Source organism: Cornus florida, unplaced genomic scaffold (genome assembly GCF_030987335.1).
Source record: "Cornus florida cultivar Cherokee Brave unplaced genomic scaffold, ASM3098733v1 CherokeeBrave_3.0.0_Hap2_Chr09, whole genome shotgun sequence".
NCBI lineage: Eukaryota > Viridiplantae > Streptophyta > Magnoliopsida > Cornales > Cornaceae > Cornus > Cornus florida.
In genome coordinates, this window is record NW_026775579.1 from 34,746,045 (window position 1) to 34,764,411 (window position 18,367).

The window sequence follows — 18,367 nt, forward strand, 5'->3', positions numbered from 1 at the left end:
GGGAAACAAAGAGGCATGAAGGAATGAGAGAGAAGAAAGAGAAACACGGGTCGGAAAGGGGGAAGAAAGAGAAAATATTCTTACGTGGCCGTGTAAAAGGGTTGTGTATTAATACACAACCCATTTACACATTGTTGATGTGGCAGTGTATACTAATAGACCGTTGGAGATGAAAAAAATTTACAATTCTTATGTAGCAGTGTATATTTTACACAAAATATTTTTTAACATATCGCTAGAAATATTTTTTAACATATCACTGGAAATGCTCTGATGGATTTTTTAAAATAGATTGGAGATTTATGATTAAAATTTGAAAATAGTGGGTTTTTTTGAAATTAGTCCTTATTTTTTTATCCCTATTGATTAGACAGTTAAGTTTTTAAATATTTTTTCTAAGTGTTTCGAAAATCTTTCCCCTATTGGCAGAAGTATTCTGACATGGACACGTGTAAATTGCAGTCGGCGAGTATGTTCAGTTTTGCACTCGAGCGAGTGCTTCTACATGCTATTTGGACTTACCATTTTGAAAGTAGTTCACCTTTTCTGGATTCTTCTTTCTCTCCCCCACACACACAAACGCACATAATTTATACAGTAAAACCTTTTTCATCGTCGTCCACTGAAAGGTTTGCTTTATTCTTTCCTGCGTCTATCAAATCTCCGAAAACCCACAAATCTCAGTAAACAGAAAGAAAACCCCAGTTCTAACCTCTCATTTTCTGGTAAGCCCTCCTGGAAATTTCTTCTTAATTTTAATTAAATATGCTTTAATCGACATATCTTTGATTATAGAATTTTTTACTTTATTCACGTAGTTTATAATGTGTTGTTTAGTTTGTTGGATCATAGATGTTACGTTGAATTACTTCTGCAAATTGGGTAGATCATGTTGTTAGGTTTAAGTGTGATTCTGAATGTTTGTGATATTGGGAGTTCCTGGGAGTTTTGGTTGCAAATTCCGAGAGCAATTAACTGCTATATTGGGTTTTGGAGTAATATAGTCTTAAAATTGTAATCTGAGTTACATTGTGGCTTGTATATTTGCTTTTTAAATTCTTTTTGGTGTTTAAAAGTTCACTTTTTGATTGGGTTCAAGTGATGTTTGTAACAAGTTGAATTATTTTGTTATTTACCATTCCTATTTGCAGTTGATTTGGCTAAAATAAAAAAAAGTGTTAGTCTCATTTTTTTTTTTTAAACACATTAGCGCACACACTTACTCTGGACCTATTCACTCGGGCAACTTGAAGATATAATTGACACTAGAAAGCAATTCTTCAAGTGATTTTCTACACTCGTCAAGGGGTGTAAAAGATGTTGGGGAAAATTAAGTCCCTTCAACCCACTCAACGGACTCAACGGGTGGCTGTTGTTAAGATTTAAATCCCTCCTTCATCACACACAGCGGAAGCATCATCACATCACATTAGCATAAGCATATATAGAGATAACAATCATACACATCAACACACAACCCAATATTTTACATGGTTCACTCAACTCTAGGTTACGTCCATGGGAGAGAGAGATTTCACTATTATGAATCAAGGAAGAGAATATACAACCACATGTCAAAATCCCACTCACTCACTCATCATCTCTTTTGAGGCTACATGTATACACTCAGGAATTATATATACTCTTCCCTCTCCTCATAACACTCACCCTTAAACCCCTTACATATTTTCTTTCTCTCCCTTCTCTCTTTCTAAACCTCTCATACCCATCTCTATTTATAGAGTCTTCTAACCCAATTCCTTGTTGAATAAGTATTCCACAACTTGCATACAAGGAGTTACCATATCAATCTCAACTCTAAAATAGAAACTTAATGGGATATAATTTCTTCCACAAATTTTAACCTTCCAAAATGAAAAAGGAAACCAATTTTCTACACACAAATTTTGAGTCACAAACCCAACAATCTCCACCTTGGCTTAAAATTCAATCTTTACGTGCTTCTCCATAGCTCCACCTCGAACAAGGATCTCTTCATAACTCTACCTCGAACAAAAGCACTATGATTAATTTGAGAAATACTAACAAAAGATACCCATTTGATTGGTGTGTCATTTCTTAGGCCTTAACTGCCAAGTAACCACCGATTGATCTTTAATATTATCAGCCTTGCGTTTAACCTTTTCTGCAAAAGTAAAGACGAGGTTGGATCAGCATTAGCATTTAACTGAGACAAAGAGCAATGCCAAAGTTTAGACTAATCATATGATGTGATTAGTGAATGATTCATCTTCACATGAACTTAACCTGATACCATCTCTTCTTTATCAAATTTCATTACTATGTATTATTTTAATTCACATTGATTTTAGTTATTTAGTTGTGGAATGCTGTTATCCTTTTTATTTGTATTATTATTTTCTATCCCTATTGATTAGACGGTTAAGTTTCTAAATTTTAAATATTTGCTTCGAAAATCTTGCTCCTATTGGCAGAAGTTTTCTGACATGGACACGTGTAAGTTGCAGCCGGCAAATATAATCAGTCTTTGCACTCGAGCTAGTGCTTCTACATGCTGTTTGACGTACCATTTTAGAGGAGTTCACCTTTTCTGGATTCCCCTCTCTCTCTCACACACAATGCACATAAATTATACAGTAAAACTTTTTTCATCGTTGTCCACCAAAAGGTTTGCTTTATTCTGTCTTGCGTCACCCAAATCTCCGAAAACCCACAAATCCCAGGAAAACAGAAAAAAACCCAATTCTAACCTCCCATTTTCTGGTAAGCCTCCTGGAAATTTCTTCTTAATTTTAATTAACTATGCTTTAATCGACATCTCTTTGATTAATTACTTTCTCTGAACCAAGTAGTTTATAATGTGATGATTAGTTCGTTGGATCATAGATGTTGGGTTGAATTACTTCTGCAAAATGGGTAGATTGTGTCGTTAGATTTGACTGTGATTCTTGAACCTTTGTGATATTGAGGGTTTCTGGGAGATCTGGTTGCAAATTCTGAGAGCAATTAACTGTTATTTTGGGTTTTGGAGTAATATGGTCTTAAAATTGTAATCCGAGTTACATTGTGGTTTGTATGTTTGCTTATTAAATTCTTATTGGTGTTTAAAAGTTCACTTTTTGATTGGGTTCAAGTGATGGTTGTAACAAGTTGAATTATTCTATAAAAGCAAGTGTTAGTCTCTTGTTATGATGTTTTATTCCTTCTCATTTTCTCTCTTTTTTAATTTTAATTTTAATTTTTTATGGAGCTACGTTGTTGAAAAAACATTCACACATTAACACACACTTACTCTGGACCCATTCACTTGTGCAACTTGAAGATATAATTGACACTAGAAAGCAATTCTTCAAGTGATTTTCTACACTCGTCAAGGGGTGTAAAAGATACCTATTTGATTGCCATGTCATTTCTTAGGCCTTTACTGCCAAGTAACAACCGATTGATCATTAATATTATCAGCCTTGTGTTTAACCTTTTCTGCACAAGAACTTTACGTTTAACCTTTTCTGCAAAAGTAAAGATGAGGATGGATCAGCATTAGCATGTTATCTCTTTTTTGGTTCTTATAAATTTTACAAGAACTATGAAAAAGTGGAGTTAAAGTGGTTTTATCTTTAAGTAAGGGAAGAAGACAGTGGTTGATATCGATTAATCAGTAATTCACTTTGGCAAGTTTTATGCGGTGAATTAGCAGCAGTTAGTGTGATTTTAGAGTGTGAGTATGCTATTTCTGAAGAAACTGACAACAAATTTTCCTTTTCTAGGATCATAGATTGGATTTTGCCACTTTGAACGTGTCCTATGACATTTGGATGATTTCCATCTTGAACAGATATTTCAAGCCTATTTTTTGGCTCACATTTTATGAGTTTTTTGTTTTTCCTAAGTTCACTAGTATATTCCGGGATAGCATTTAGGTTTCTGAATGCTAAGTTGTAGTGTTTTTTAATTAGGGTGACAGTGAGGTTTGAACACGAGACCTTTAGCTCTGATACCATGTTAACAACCATCTACTCTAAAAGCTTAAGCTGTTAGAGAGGGTGCCACTTTAATATTTAAATCCTTCAATAGTAGACAATATTGTCCATTTCTGGGAAGTGGCTGTTTGGGTTCCTTTTATTTGTATCACTTGCTTTCTAAAAATTAAGATGTATCCTATACACGTGTCTCAGATTTTTCTCTTGTTGTCTACTCTATTTTCCAATAAATACTTCACTGTATTGTTGTTATGCAGATAAAAGATTGTCATCATGAATCTGTGTGTTCTAATTTTTGCTCAGCATTCTTGAAACCTCACAATCCAACTATGTCTTAAATGGTTTTGACTTGATTGAACTCAGATAATCTGATAGATGGCAAAAGGTATTTGTTCACTGGTCTTTTTTGTTGATTTTTTGGTACTTATGAAATCTTGTTCTTGACCTGTTACCCGCAGAGTTACTCCACGAGCAACATAGATTCTATTCTTGGTTTAATTTTTGTTACTTCATCTGGTAATCTTCTTTCCTTTTATGTCAGTTATTGCCGTGTGTATAAAAAAAAGCATTATAACGATTTTCTTACTAAACAACTAAGAATATTTAAAAAATTATTAGGAAAACATCGAAGATAGTGATATGATGCAAGAGGTGAGAGGTTTCGTCTCCAAATTGAAGTTACAGATATTTAGGAATTGTGTGTATATTGAATGGATCATTTTCCAAACATGAGATCTCGTTTCTCTTGTAAGACTTCATCTCAAGTTATTTAGAATTTGGACCTGAAAGTATGGTCTGGAACTCGAGGCTTTGATAGAGAGCCGCGCAAATCCCATAGGTAGCTCTTTTCATGAAAAACATGCCTTTATATATATACACAACATTTTTTTATATATTTTTATACTCAACACATATCAAAAGCCTTCTAATTCGATGAGTTAATCTTTATTGAAGTTTAAGTCACACATTATTCATGTGTACATTTGGGTGTGAGTTAGTGTGTTTGTGAATGATTCATTGAATCAACCACTAACCAAAAGTAAATAAACCAACTTTTACTTCAAAATTATTAAACTTTTATAATTATCTAGACTTCAATCTAGAAATTTTGTGTCCTACATGTTTAAAATTGATTTAAACCTTTATCATGATTCTCATGAAATAAGGCATTATTAAACTAATGCTAAATAAATATAAGTACACTAAAGTAATAAATACATATATCATCATATAGTCGTAGGTTTTAATAATTTGCAATGTAATTATCCTAAGGCTATGTTCCTTACTTCATAAATCACTAATTTTTCAGGGTTTTGATGCCAAGGAATCTAAAGGAATTTTAATAAAACTCTTCAAGTCTTCCTTACTCATCCAGACAGAATAAACTTTCAAAGAAGAAGTATTATTTAGATTTTTGAGTATTTTTAGGAGACTTATTACCTTGATTCTTCTTCTTCTTGTTCTTCCTACCATTCTTCTTATTGTTTACCCTTCTTTGATTACCATTGTTTTGTGTGTTATGATATTTCATATTGTTGCAATATCATTTATTTTCAACATTCTCATACGCTGATTGCAATAAATCCTATTTTATCGCAATAAGAACAGTATAAAGTGGGAGATTAAATTTTCTTTGAGTGTGAACAACTTTCTTCTCGTTATTTTTAGGAAGAATTTGGGGAGTTCTAGATTGCTTGTTTTCATTCTTCGGAGGTGGATTAGAAACTTGTTTTGGTTTACTAATGCCAGGGGAGTGGGTAAAACAACTTTAGAAGTGGAAGCATGTGGTTACCTTAAACCAGCTTTGTCACTCGAAGACTTTCCTATAGTGAGTAGCTTATCCAAATTTTGTATACTATCTGTCAACTTAGAAGTTATATCTTTAGATTCTTTAACTCTTTCTCTAAGTCTTCAATTTCCTTCAAATACACTGATTTAAGATTTAAAGCTTCACTAGCTTTTTGTTCAAAGAATTTTATCTTATTAAGCATGTTATTTTTCTCATTCTTAAGCTCATTAATTAAAGAGAAATTCTTAGCCTTCTCTTTCTTATTCTCTTCGAATGTGTTTTCAAGTTTTTTAATTTTATCCTTCCAAGGTTTTATTTAACTTTGCTTGAATTGTTTTCTCAGATAAATCATTGAAGGCTGACTGAAGTTTATTAGTATCTTCATCATCCTTTTCGTACTCACTCCCAGTAAAACCATGTGGTTTCATTCTCTAGATCACTAGTTTTTCTCTCCAGGTATTCGGAGGATCAACAATTGCTACCAAAGCAACTTGTGACACCTTATCACTCTCACAAGAAGAATTATCGTTCTTCGATTTAGAGGAATCAAAGAGTGGCCTTTGGCCTTCCTTTTTGTTTTTCCTATTTCCTTTAGACTTTTTAGGACACTCACCTAGAACATGCCCTTTCTCACTGCAATTCCACCAACTGACTCCTTTAGAATGTTTCTTCTTATCTTTCTTAGTATCTTCTTAAATTCCTTTCTTACTAGATTTGGCATTAAATTTTGATTTTTTCATTTTTTTAACTTTCTAGTAAGTGCACCTATCTCTTCCTCAGTCTCACTACTTGAGTTTTCACTAGACTTTTCCCTTATTGCTTTAAGTGCTATTCCCTGGCTCTTTGCAGGAGGAGAGAAGCTTAGTGAACCAACTACGTTAAATATTATCTCTGTCTTTGCTTTCTTCTATGACAGTGACCATAGGTTGAATCGTTGACGTAGAGACTTGAGAATTTTTCTGACCGCCTTGATTTCTGGAATAGCTTCGCCTAACATAGTTCTACCATTAGCAATGTCATTGATCTTAATATAGTATGCATCAAACGTTTCTTGTTCTTTGATCGTAAGATTTTTAAACTTATTGGTCAGCATTGAAGTATAGAAATTTTGAGCAGGGGTAGTGCCTTACGTGTACTTTTCTTAAAATTTGCCAAATTTCCTTGGCAATAGTGCACTTCGTAATTCTACTAAATCTGGTAGGGGTCTCATCAGCAAAGATAGTGTTTAAAGCTTTAGTTTTATAATTTGCCTCTGCAAAATTCCTCCTATATTTAATCTATCATGGGATTTTGGATTCCATCTTTAGTAGGAAGAGCCCAACCATTTTCAACAGCTAACAAAACCTTTTCAATTAAAAGAAAAAGGGCCAGCGTAGTGCACGAGGTTCCCACCATTGCAGGTCTAGGGATGATTAGATGTATGCAGTCTTACCTCAGCATACAAAGAGGCTGCTTCCCTTTTTGAATCTGTGACGTCTAGGTCACAATGGAGCAACCTTACCGTTGCGCCAAGGGCTGCCCTCTTTGAAATTCAATTCATAACAGAAAATTAAAATCACTCAATCTATCCTTCATGCATGCAATAATAAACAAATAAAGCAATAAAAATAATGAACACAGAGAATTTTATGTGGAAAACTCAAATGGGAAAATCACCTAATCCTAGAAAACTGAATCTACTATGAGAAAGAAGGGTTACAACCCAGGTTGACTGATTCCTAATATTCTAGGAAACCCTAGTTACCTTGACACAGATCCATTCCCAAACTTTCCTAGAGTCTCCAGGCACACAATCTGCTAGTCAGCAGTTTTTGCTTCTCATGAATCTGCTTCTCCACCACTGCTACTAGTCTTAGCCACTAGTCGTCCAGTTCAATCTCTGACCGAATGGATTGAATATTATGTTGAACTCTTCTGTTGTTGTATCGATAGATGTTGACACACAATGAAGAACACTCATCAATTCTAAGAATGATGTAAGAAAAAATAATAATAATAATAATGCAACTCTAGAAATTACAATTAAGCTCTCTCTGCAGGTCCCCTAGATTTATGAGTTGTGTTGTATTCTGTCCTACCCTGGTATATTTGTAGGCAAAATATAAGTATAACGAGAATTGGGTTGGTTGTGTTTTTAATTCTAAAAGAATACTGACTTTTCATGGTGTTTGATCATTTGATGCCACTCCAGTGGTTCTCCATAAATCAAAGTTTACTGTTAGAATAAAAAGTTTCCAAAAATACCTTTATGCATATTTTGAGACTTTGAAACATATAATCTATGCATGAACCCTAACCTAATCTGGTGAGTGCATTAATGTGTCAATTTACCTTTTAATTCTTGTGGAAGAAGGTTACACATATATACTTGACTGTTGCTTCAATTTCCTTCTTCAACCATGAGTAGGAGGTGACAACTAACGCTAAAATTTTCTAATCTAAATTAGAAATTAAAACAAACGCTAAAAATTTCTAATCTAAATTAGAAATTAAAACAAAAGTTATAGACTCCAGTTTTGTTCTATGAAACTTGCCAACCTAAGTCCTACTGACCAAAAAGGACCCTTGAAGATGAGTGGTCACCATCACATATTTTGTTAAGCAACGGTCTGCACTGCGAAGCTCTCCTTAAATTTATCTTAGATTGTACTTTTAATGCTTTACAAAGCTCCTGATTAAGAAACACTCATTTCCTTTTTCTTTTTTTGCTCATACCCACTATATGAACCTGAGAAGAATCGTGAATCCAATCACTACCTAGGCCATTCCTCTATTTGATTTTTTTTGACAAGTCATTCCTCTTTTTGAATAAAATAGCAGTATGTGGTCACTAGCCATAATTTGTGGTCTTAAAGGTGAGTGATTAATGCTCACAGAGGAGAGTTCTCAAAATCATATCATATATTAGTTTTGAATTTGTGAAGAAGAAAGAAACCCACTAAATGAGTTAGCTTAATCGTCCTAAGTGATGATCCACAAAGGCTTCAAGTCTGGAGGGGACTGATTTACCCCAAGGTTGTTAAAATCAGGATTCTATGTAGAATCGTTTTGGGTTCCGTAGAATCGGAACGAGAATCGTAAGATTCTACCAACTAGTAAAAAAAATAATTCAAACTAACTTCTTAAACAATATAATGTGTAAAATATAGCAAGAATAAGGCCCAAAAAAAAAAAAAAAATGTACCATTCGAAAGTTCAAATATAATATAAAAGAGAATGTAGCTCAAAAGGTAGAGCTCTCTTGACAACTATGCAATTTGTAAGTTGTGAAGTTGTGTGTGAGAAGATGAAGGTTTGAATACAAATCCATAACATAAGTTCACAAATCCCAAATCCTAATCCAAACTTCCAATAAGCTCCCTTAAAAGAAGAGAACACAAATAAAATAGAAAATGAACTAAACATAGTTACAAAACATAATGTAAAGAAGTAAAGAACAGAACCGAATTAAAGAGTCCATTCTTCATGCTTAAAAAAAAAAGAAAAAAAAAAAAAAAAAATTGGGGATTAGGGCTAAATAGTGTTTTTTTCTTATTTATATGGACTTTTTTTGGGCCCCAAAACTGTGGACCTTTCTTATTTAGGGAACCCAACACTTATAAGAAGTGAACTAGGACAACAAAAAAGTAAGCCCAAACAAAAAAATGTCAGAATCTTGTAGAATCTTGCGATTCTACTACGATTCTACACGATTCTACTACGATTCTGCACAGGGGAATGATTTCTATACGAGTGGACTCATTTTGGGTTGGTGGGATTGTAGAATCGTGCGATTCTACAATCCAGGATCGCGATTTTGACAACCGTGATTTACCCTATACGTCTCCATATGTCAATGCTTCACTCTAGGTTGGTATCCATGCAACAATTTAGTGGAAAGGCAAAAATTATACCTTCAGATTCCCTCTCTTCCAAATTAGCTGGCACCTCAAAAAAACCTTATAGTTGTTTGACTTGAATGTGGGAACTTCATTTGAAAAAAAGAAACAATTAATAAGGGATATGGTTGGTGACATATAGAAAGAACTGAGTCTCTCACATCTATTGTTATCATTTATAACACCAGAAATTATATTATCCTTTGGGCATTATTGAAACTTTGTTTCAATTTAATTGAGTTAATGTTATCCCAGGAAATTTGTTTGCTTGATGAGAATTATGACTATTAGGATCTATATTTTGAACCTGTGTCCTTCGATCACATTATAGCAGGCTCACCCTGTTGGAACCACAGTGCACTTCAGCTTAAGCGGATCTGGTACCGACATGCCTAAAATGGCGAAGAATCTGTGTCTGACACGTGTGCCAAAATCTGTGTCTGGGATTTTTTTTTTTTGGAATTTTCGGACACTGCGCAGACACGCCATTGCAGTGTGTCCGTGTGTCCTATTTGGGGGGTCCGACACACGTGTCTTTTTTTTTTGTTTTTTTTTTTTCATTTTCCTCTTTTTTTGATGAATTTGTTTTCCTCTTCTTCATTCTTGATATAATTTCAGCTGTTGCACGTGACTTGTGATGAAATATGAATTAATTCTTGATTTAATTTCAGCTGCTGTGAGTATGTGACTTACTGACTTGTAAAACATATGAATTTATTTCATTCTTTCTTTACTGAGTCGTTGACTGCTGTTCTTTCTTTTGCTGACTGCTGTAACTATGGTTAAACAATCACAAATGTTATGAGTATGCTATTGTATTTGGAGTAAAGTTGCAATGATGATTAAATGATAAAAAGTTATCATTCAAATGTCTTGTTTTTTATTTGGTTTATGATTTAGTGACTTTGTTCTCTTATAGTTCATTAGTTATGACTTGTGTATTTTTTTCATTGTGAGGTTGATGAAAAATAGTAAAACAATTGATTTTTAAAGTACTACATCGCATATATAAATATATATATATATATATATATATATATATATATATATATTATTCGCTGTGTCCTCGCCGTATCCGTGTCCTAATTTTTTAGGATTTGCCATGTCGCCGTGCCCGTGTTGTGTTGTATCCGTGTCCCGTGTCCTGTGTCTGTGTCTGTGTCTGTGTCCGTGCTTCTTAGATGAAGTATTAAATCACATATGAGCAGATTTCTCTCTAGATTCCTTCTTCCTCTTTCTTGCTCTCTGTACACATGTATCTGTCTCTCTTGCAAAGATCAACTTGGATACAACCTGTGGATTGGCAGCACACAAGTATATAATTGTTCCTTTTTTTCTCTTTTTCAGTATTATTATTAATTAGTATTTGTATGTAATGATTTTTGATGTTCAATATGACAGCAACAGAATTTGTAGTGGTGATTTCTAATTGTAATATTTTTTTTTAATACAATGTTGTAGTGCCGAGTGGTTACTGTTCACAAGTAGCAGGGTTACTGTGGCCACTAGTTTTTCTAGTTTACCTCTTCTGCATTATTTAATACCGTTGAAATTCAGCCTCTTATCTCTCTCTCTCTCTTTCATCATTAATTGTCTTTTGTGCTCTTGGCTTAGCCAGCAACCTCACACATGCATGGTGTTTAAGTTATTTATTACGAATTGGATTTGATAACATAGAAGTCTTATCAGCCCCTTCTGTTCCATTCAGGTGCTGACCCAACATATTCTCTTTTATGGATCCCCATCTGCTAGAGCTTGGAATTTGATTCACTGCCAGTAATATATCTCGAGAGTTCATGTTACTAAAACTATGCAGCTTTATCATCACCCATATTCCCTGGACAGCCAAAAGGTGAGGCTTGCTTTGGAAGAAAGGGGCATTGATTATACGTCGTACCATGTCAATCCTATCACGGGCAAGAACATGAACTTGTCATTCTTCCGGATGAACCCAACTGCTAAACTTCCCGTTTTCCAGAATGGTTCCCATATAATATTCAACACAATAGATATAATCCAGTACGTCTCCTCTACTTAGCTTCATTTGTTTCTTTTCTCTAGAATTTTATCTGTGCTCAGAAGCAACTTTAAACTTGAGTGGCCGGTGGATGGCCACTAATAATGATCTCTATTACCTTATTTAATATCTTTTAGAAAAAAATAGTAAGTTATGGAAATATGTAATAAGCTTCAATTCAATATATTCTTTTGAACTCCCAAAATTTTGGCCTTAAGTAGTATTTCTACATAAGCAAATGCTCTCTACTCTATTAGAATTAGTTTTAATGATGACATTGAGTTTATTATAATTTGCATGATTTAGAAATGTGCATGAAAGCGAAACAAAAAATGTCATAGAACTGTAAGCAGAAGTTTATAACCCCAACTTTTTTCAAGGGGGTGTAAGAAGCCATACATTCTTGAAATTGCTTACAAACACCCTTTTAACAGTTGACAAAGGAAAAATCTAAAGTTATTTAGAATTTTACAGGTATATAGAAAGAATTGCAGTTGTCTCTTCGGGCGGCAATAACATCCCCCTTAGTAGCGGAGAAGTTGTGGAATGGATGAATAAGATACAAGACTGGAACCCCAAGTTCTTCACGCTCTCACACACCCCTGACAAGTATCGTATTTTCATTTCCAAATTCATAAGGCGAGTGGTAATTGCTCGGATGGCTGAGTCTCCTGATCTAGCAAGTGCTTACCACCGTAAGCTAAGAGATGAATATGAGATAGAAGAGAAGTTGAGAAACCCAGAGGTTCTGAAACGAAGCAAGGAACACCTGGTAAGGCTTCTTGATGATGTGGAAACAAGACTTGGTGAAACATCATATTTGGTTGGGGAAGAGTTCACCATGGCAGATGTGATGTTCATTCCTGTGCTGGCTCGATTAGTAATCTTGAATTTGGAAGATGAGTATATTAATAGCCGGCCAAATATTGCTGAGTATTGGAATTCTGTGCAGCAGAGACCTAGTTATAAGAAGGTGATTGGGAGGTACTTTAATGGCTGGAAGAAGTATAAAACTCTTTTAAAAACCTGGTGCTTGGTACGCCTTAGAAATCTGCTGAAAAGATATTGATCAAGAATACAAACGGTTTATTTACCTAGGGTATGCATGAATGTAGGGGAAAGGAAATCTGACTTGTATACTAGGGAGGTAATTCAATTGTGTAGAGTAAGGTACAAATGTGTCTTTTTCTTTGTTGGCCTTTGTTTCTGGGGTTGGTGAGGGATGAGGGAATCGGTTTTCTCACCTATGTTCTTCTTCTCTTTGTAGAACAATAAGATTGAAATTTTGCTAATAGTTATGTCTAATCTTATCAATCATGTTTGTTACTTGTAACTAGGTGCAGAAAGGAGTCCATAAATTCCGCGCATACTCTGCCAATGTCTATTCTACATATGATTTCGCTTGTTGGATACATTGCCCAGGTAAACCTTTTACGGATTTGGAAGTCTAGCAGTTGCCAATTTCAGTCTGTTCAAGAGAAGGATTCTTGTAACAATATTCGAGATACGAACAAATAGAGAATTTTATCCCGAGCTAAAAAATAACTTAGAAAAACAAACAATGTACAGCATTTCTGACAACTTGTTCTTGCTCTGTGTTTATTTTAGGTCATTTAATAGGATTTGACTGAATGTTAGGCTGGAGTAATAGCGTGTTTCTAGTCTGTGGAGTAGGTCTTTCCATGAACAAATTCAAGTTTTTGGTTATGGCTGCTTGGAAAACTGTGAAACTTGATTAGGTTCAGGACTGTCTGATCAGGTTAGAAGTTGATCCAGTTTAGGGACTCGAAGGAACCAACCAATCTATGTTCAGTTCATTTAAAACAACATTTAGTTTTTGGAGGCCTTGAAGGAGTGTGGAGACACATGAGAACTTTTGAATGGAAATCTTAAAGATAGGCAACTCCAATTCTTCAGAAAATAGAAAGTTGTTTGGTATGAAAGAAGGTTGACCAGTGTTACCTTAGTGTTATTTTATTTTATTTTATTATTTTATTTTATTTTTAATTTTTAATTTTATTTTTAATTTTTTACTTTAAAATTTTTTCTTGGCAAATAAACTCTCAAGGGACCTGAATGCTCTACTTTCTGCTTAAAAAGGAATAAAATACCACTAGGTCAGTTGTCTTAGTTGTTGTTTTATGCTTGATTCAAAAAGGAAAATTTTGCAATTTGTGAAAGTATTTGAGATAATTCGAATGTACAGTCAATCCTCTCTATTCGAATGGGTGAGTTAAGACATTTGAAACCTCTTTCTTCTCAACGGCTCTTTTTTTATTTATTATTATTATTATTATTATTATTATTATTATTTTTTAAGGCGAAAAACATGAACTCACCATGAGCCTAATGGTATGACATGAGGGGCTGTTGGAGCCCTGTACTGGGCAATTTGTTAAATGTGTGAGTACTTGTGCAACTCCAAAAAAAAAACACACATTTTTATTGACAATTAAGTAATGAGTGATTAAAATATGGCTATATTACTTCGATGAAATTGGAGTTTTGGATTGGCAAAAAAAAAATTTGTTTAAAATTTGGATTAATTTTTTTTTTTTTTTTTTTTTTCAAGAAACTAATTTCACGCAACCCAACATCTCAAAAGATGGTAATAACAAAAAGATATCTGTTTGACAACTAATATTTGATTAATCTTTAAGAAACCCTTATGCTTGGCACCCTTGAGAACTTATAAATGATCAATTGTGTTATGAGCACAAAGAAAATCATTGGAAATGAGAGAAATGAAAGAAACTAAGGCTTCGCTTGGTTAGATGAATCAACTAGAAAAGAAAGTACAGAGAAAATTTTTAAATTTTTTTAGAATTTGGATAGATAGAAAAAGAATCTTAATAGAAAATATAGTTTCCTGCACCCGAAAATAATATTTTTTTAGTAAAAACTATTTTTTATTTGACGTTCTTATTTTATCCAACAACGGAATCATGTAAAATAACCAACTTCTTTTTTTTTTTTAACTGAGTTTCAAAGAGGCAAGTTCTCTCTAAATATGTTCTCTTGCAATACTGTTTGGAGGATTTCTTTTTGTTCCAAGTATATACACTGTATCTAATATATATATATACACACACCTCTATTATATATACAGAGAATAATATACATTAGGCTCTTTTTGTGCTCTCTGGTTGAAAGCCCAATAGCCCAATTTTTTATTTTTGCATTTTTAAGTTTCTTTGTTTCTCTTAAATTAATAGTTAGTTCTACTTCTACTAAGAAGTCTTGAAGTATTGCTTTAATTTAAACAATATAAATGAATATAAATAATTATATTATTAAATTTAATAATTCATCATTTTACTAAAACTTTGCTAAAAATAGACATCATCGAACACAAATTCATTTATTTTTTAGTATTTAAAATTATATGGATAATTTTGGTATGCATAATTACTTTCTTTTTATTTTCATACTATTCAAACTAACAAATTAATACTTTCGTATAATTTTCCTGAATAAATTTTTATGCTAACCAAATGCTTGCTATAAAATCACTTTTCTTTCATTTTTTATTTCTCTTCTTTTCTTGTTTATTTCTATCTAAACAAACAGTGCCTAAGGAAAAAGTGCATGCGTCAACCTAGTTAGTTAACTATGTCAATTGTTTATGTAAAAATAAAACTTCCAATAATGACATGGATTACGAGGACATTAGCTAGATGGTAAAAGATAATTTTTCTCTAAAATTATCATCGTCTCGTCCTTGCCTTAATCTCATATGACCAATACATGAATTTTCTGTTCAATCTTTTTTTTACGTATATCATTTTAACTATTATATTTAACTTTTTAAAATTATTTTTAATAACAGAACGGATATCGGCACTCCCTCTTAGCCAAATGCGGTATCGACGTCTTTGCTCTTACTAAATTTTCGAGACACCATGCAAAGCTCCACCTCCACACTGCTCCGGTAAGATTTAAGCTTAATTTCAGTGTTATGCTGAAAAAAAAAAAAAAAAAAATTGATAATTTTTCTAGCCAAACAGGCCCTTAGATGTGTTGCACAGTACTCAAATTAACCTCAAAATTTTTTTTTTTTGCCAAATTTTTATAAAAAAAAAATGGTTTTGGGCCCGCATGCACAGGCCCAAGATTGGCGGAATAAGAAGATTGGGCTCGCAGAAATGGGTTCAGCGAGTCCAATACGGGTGCTCTTAGCGAGCAGACTGGTTTCCACTTGCAAAATGACAGAAACACCCAGCTCCCTGACCTGGACCTACCAAATACAAGGGGTAAAACAGGGAACAAAGCAAACCAAGGGCAATTCAAATAGAGGGCAAAGGTAAAGGGCAAGGGTTTCAAAACTCATTAGTTTAAGAATGAGGCTCGCTGCACAGAGAGATGGGGAGTTTCAAAGGGTGGTTGCCCCTCTGTCAAATGATGATGATTGACATGATCATATCATCCACAGAGCCGATGATTTGAAACAAACCAGTGACCGTTAAATCAACAACCCTTCTTTTCTTTTCTTGTTCTTTTTTCTAAATATATATATAAATAATAAATTGAATCTCTCTTTCTCTCTCTCTAAAACTGTATGGTGAGGCTGTGATGATATATTATTATGTATTTGTATAAATCGGAGGCTAGATCGTATATTGTCGAGGCAACTCAGAGGGTCTGTGAAAGATTGTTTCTTTCTTTTGCTGGGCAACTGTTGTTGCAGCCATTGCGGTGTGGCACAATGTCTGATTAAAGCCCAATCTAAAATAATTTTGAGGTAATCGACGTAATCTACATTTTATTTCAGCAAAACAAATTTTTTTTTTTCTATAACTTCTATTTCTGTTTTTAAATATATATAAAAAAATCTCTCTCTCTATAAAACTGTATGGTGAGGCTGTGATGATATTTTATTATGTATTTGTATAAATCGGACGCTAGATCGTATATTGGCGAGGCAACTCTGAGGGTCTGTGAAAAATTGTTTCTTTCTTTCACTGGGCAACTGCAGTTGCAGCCGTTGCGGTGTGGCCCAATGTCTGATCAAAGCCCAATCTGAGCCACCCCATCTCTATTACCTTCTATATATGTTTTTCAATTTTTTTTTTTAATTTTTATTTTTTTTTTAATTTTTTGAGTTTAAATCAGATGTAGTAAAAATTTGTTTTTTGTTTTTTTTTTTTTTTTTCAAAGAGAAAAACTGAATGGTTTTTGCATTGTTTGAGTATTCTGTGTCAACTTAAATTTTTATACCAAATTTGGTTGGATTGAAATTTGATTAGTAAATTAATCATGATTTCGACAACTTACATATGATATTTGAGAATTATACGGATTCGGTTGTGTAAATAGATGTGAAAAAAATTGACAAAGTAACAGGGAGGTTTGTTGTTCCATAATCTATTTTTCCTGTATTCCATACACTTATAACCATAACAAATTCCATAATCTATTTTCAGGATCCTTGAGTGAAAATAAGGTATTATCAGGCCTAGAGTTTTAGCACCGCTCTGGTGGCTCTCTCTTGCATTCACACACACTAGGGACCAATAACCAAGGAGAACACTTTTATTAACTATACAAGAAATATGTAATCTTTTCTCGTAAACTTTCTCCAACCTTCACTATTACACCACACAATATTTTAAAACTCTTCATATTCCAAAAATATTTTAACACTCTCTATGTTACACCACACAACTATGAAAAACTCTAAAACCTTCTACATATATATATGCACAATAAATATATCAAATATATGCACAATAATAATATAAATATATGCACAAATAATAATATAATATGTTTGTTATTATAATAATATATTATAATAATATAATATGTGCAAAGGATCGATAGATAACAGACTTACAGAAAACTTTCTTTATTTAATCGTCCAAGCTATTACAGAGAAATATTACAAAAGAGAGAAAAGAAAAATTGAAAGATACATTGAAGGGAAACATTGCCCTCTATTTATACATAAAATGAACTTGAAATTATCAGTTTGAAGTCCGCATAGTACATGGGATCGTGTGCTAGAATAATGCAGTCGGTCGGCCCACCACTAAGTGCTGTCTCCTTATCTGATGGATAATTGACATCTGATGAAGGAAATACTATTGAATCAAAGATTTTGGGAAAAGTTCTTTGGTTTCTTCTGTCGGCAGGATAAGAGGAATCTTTACTTTTTGGGTGGATTCATCCTGTCTTTCAAATGTCCTGTGAGAGAGTCCCAATAATCTGCTATTGAGATCTCATCTTCAGAATTAAGATCTTCATTGGGATCTTGAGCATAACCTGCTAGACAAGAAAACTGATTGCCGTCTTGACTGGTTTGGCTAGAGACTGATACCATGGATGCATCATCTCGTAGTGTAGGGGTAGAGGATTCAAAAGATTTAACAAATTTATTTCTCATGAAATCCATGCATTTAACCATTAAATCAGCTTCGGTAATTAATGGTTGTTGTTTTCTGATCATATCTTTAACAAGTTCAAATGGGTTAAAGATTTCAGGTTCTGGAATAGTTAACTTTGGAATCTTATCCATATATTCTAGTGTTTTCTTTCTGATCTGATGGAGGAGGGCCTGGATAGGTTCTTGAGTCATGCCTGACCACCATCGGTAATAAAAGATCCTCTGAAGGACTGGTAACTTGTCAGTGGTATAACCACATTGGAAATCCCATTTCCATATCCAAGGAATTCCAAATTCAGTAAAGAACAATAGGGTGGATTTCCCTACAGGAATATT

General features: G+C 33.5%; 1 protein-coding gene across 6 annotated transcripts; it reads left to right on the forward strand.

The window, feature by feature from the left end:
- The first annotated feature begins 553 nt into the window (after nucleotides 1-553).
- On the forward strand, nucleotides 554-12,963 carry LOC132273662 (glutathione S-transferase TCHQD-like). Of its 6 annotated transcripts, none has more exons than XM_059774655.1 (5): nucleotides 554-725; nucleotides 4,220-4,347; nucleotides 4,421-4,478; nucleotides 11,338-11,648; nucleotides 12,121-12,963. In XM_059774655.1, exons 4-5 carry the CDS (start codon nucleotides 11,440-11,442, stop codon nucleotides 12,713-12,715), a joined length of 804 nt encoding a protein of 267 aa, XP_059630638.1. In that variant the 5' UTR covers nucleotides 554-725; nucleotides 4,220-4,347; nucleotides 4,421-4,478; nucleotides 11,338-11,439; the 3' UTR covers nucleotides 12,716-12,963. The 6 variants fall into 6 exon arrangements, with proteins under 6 accessions (XP_059630638.1, XP_059630636.1, XP_059630637.1 ...); XM_059774653.1 differs by lacking the exon at nucleotides 4,421-4,478 and adding an exon at nucleotides 5,631-5,790; XM_059774654.1 differs by lacking the exon at nucleotides 4,421-4,478.
- The last annotated feature ends 5,404 nt before the right edge of the window (nucleotides 12,964-18,367 follow it).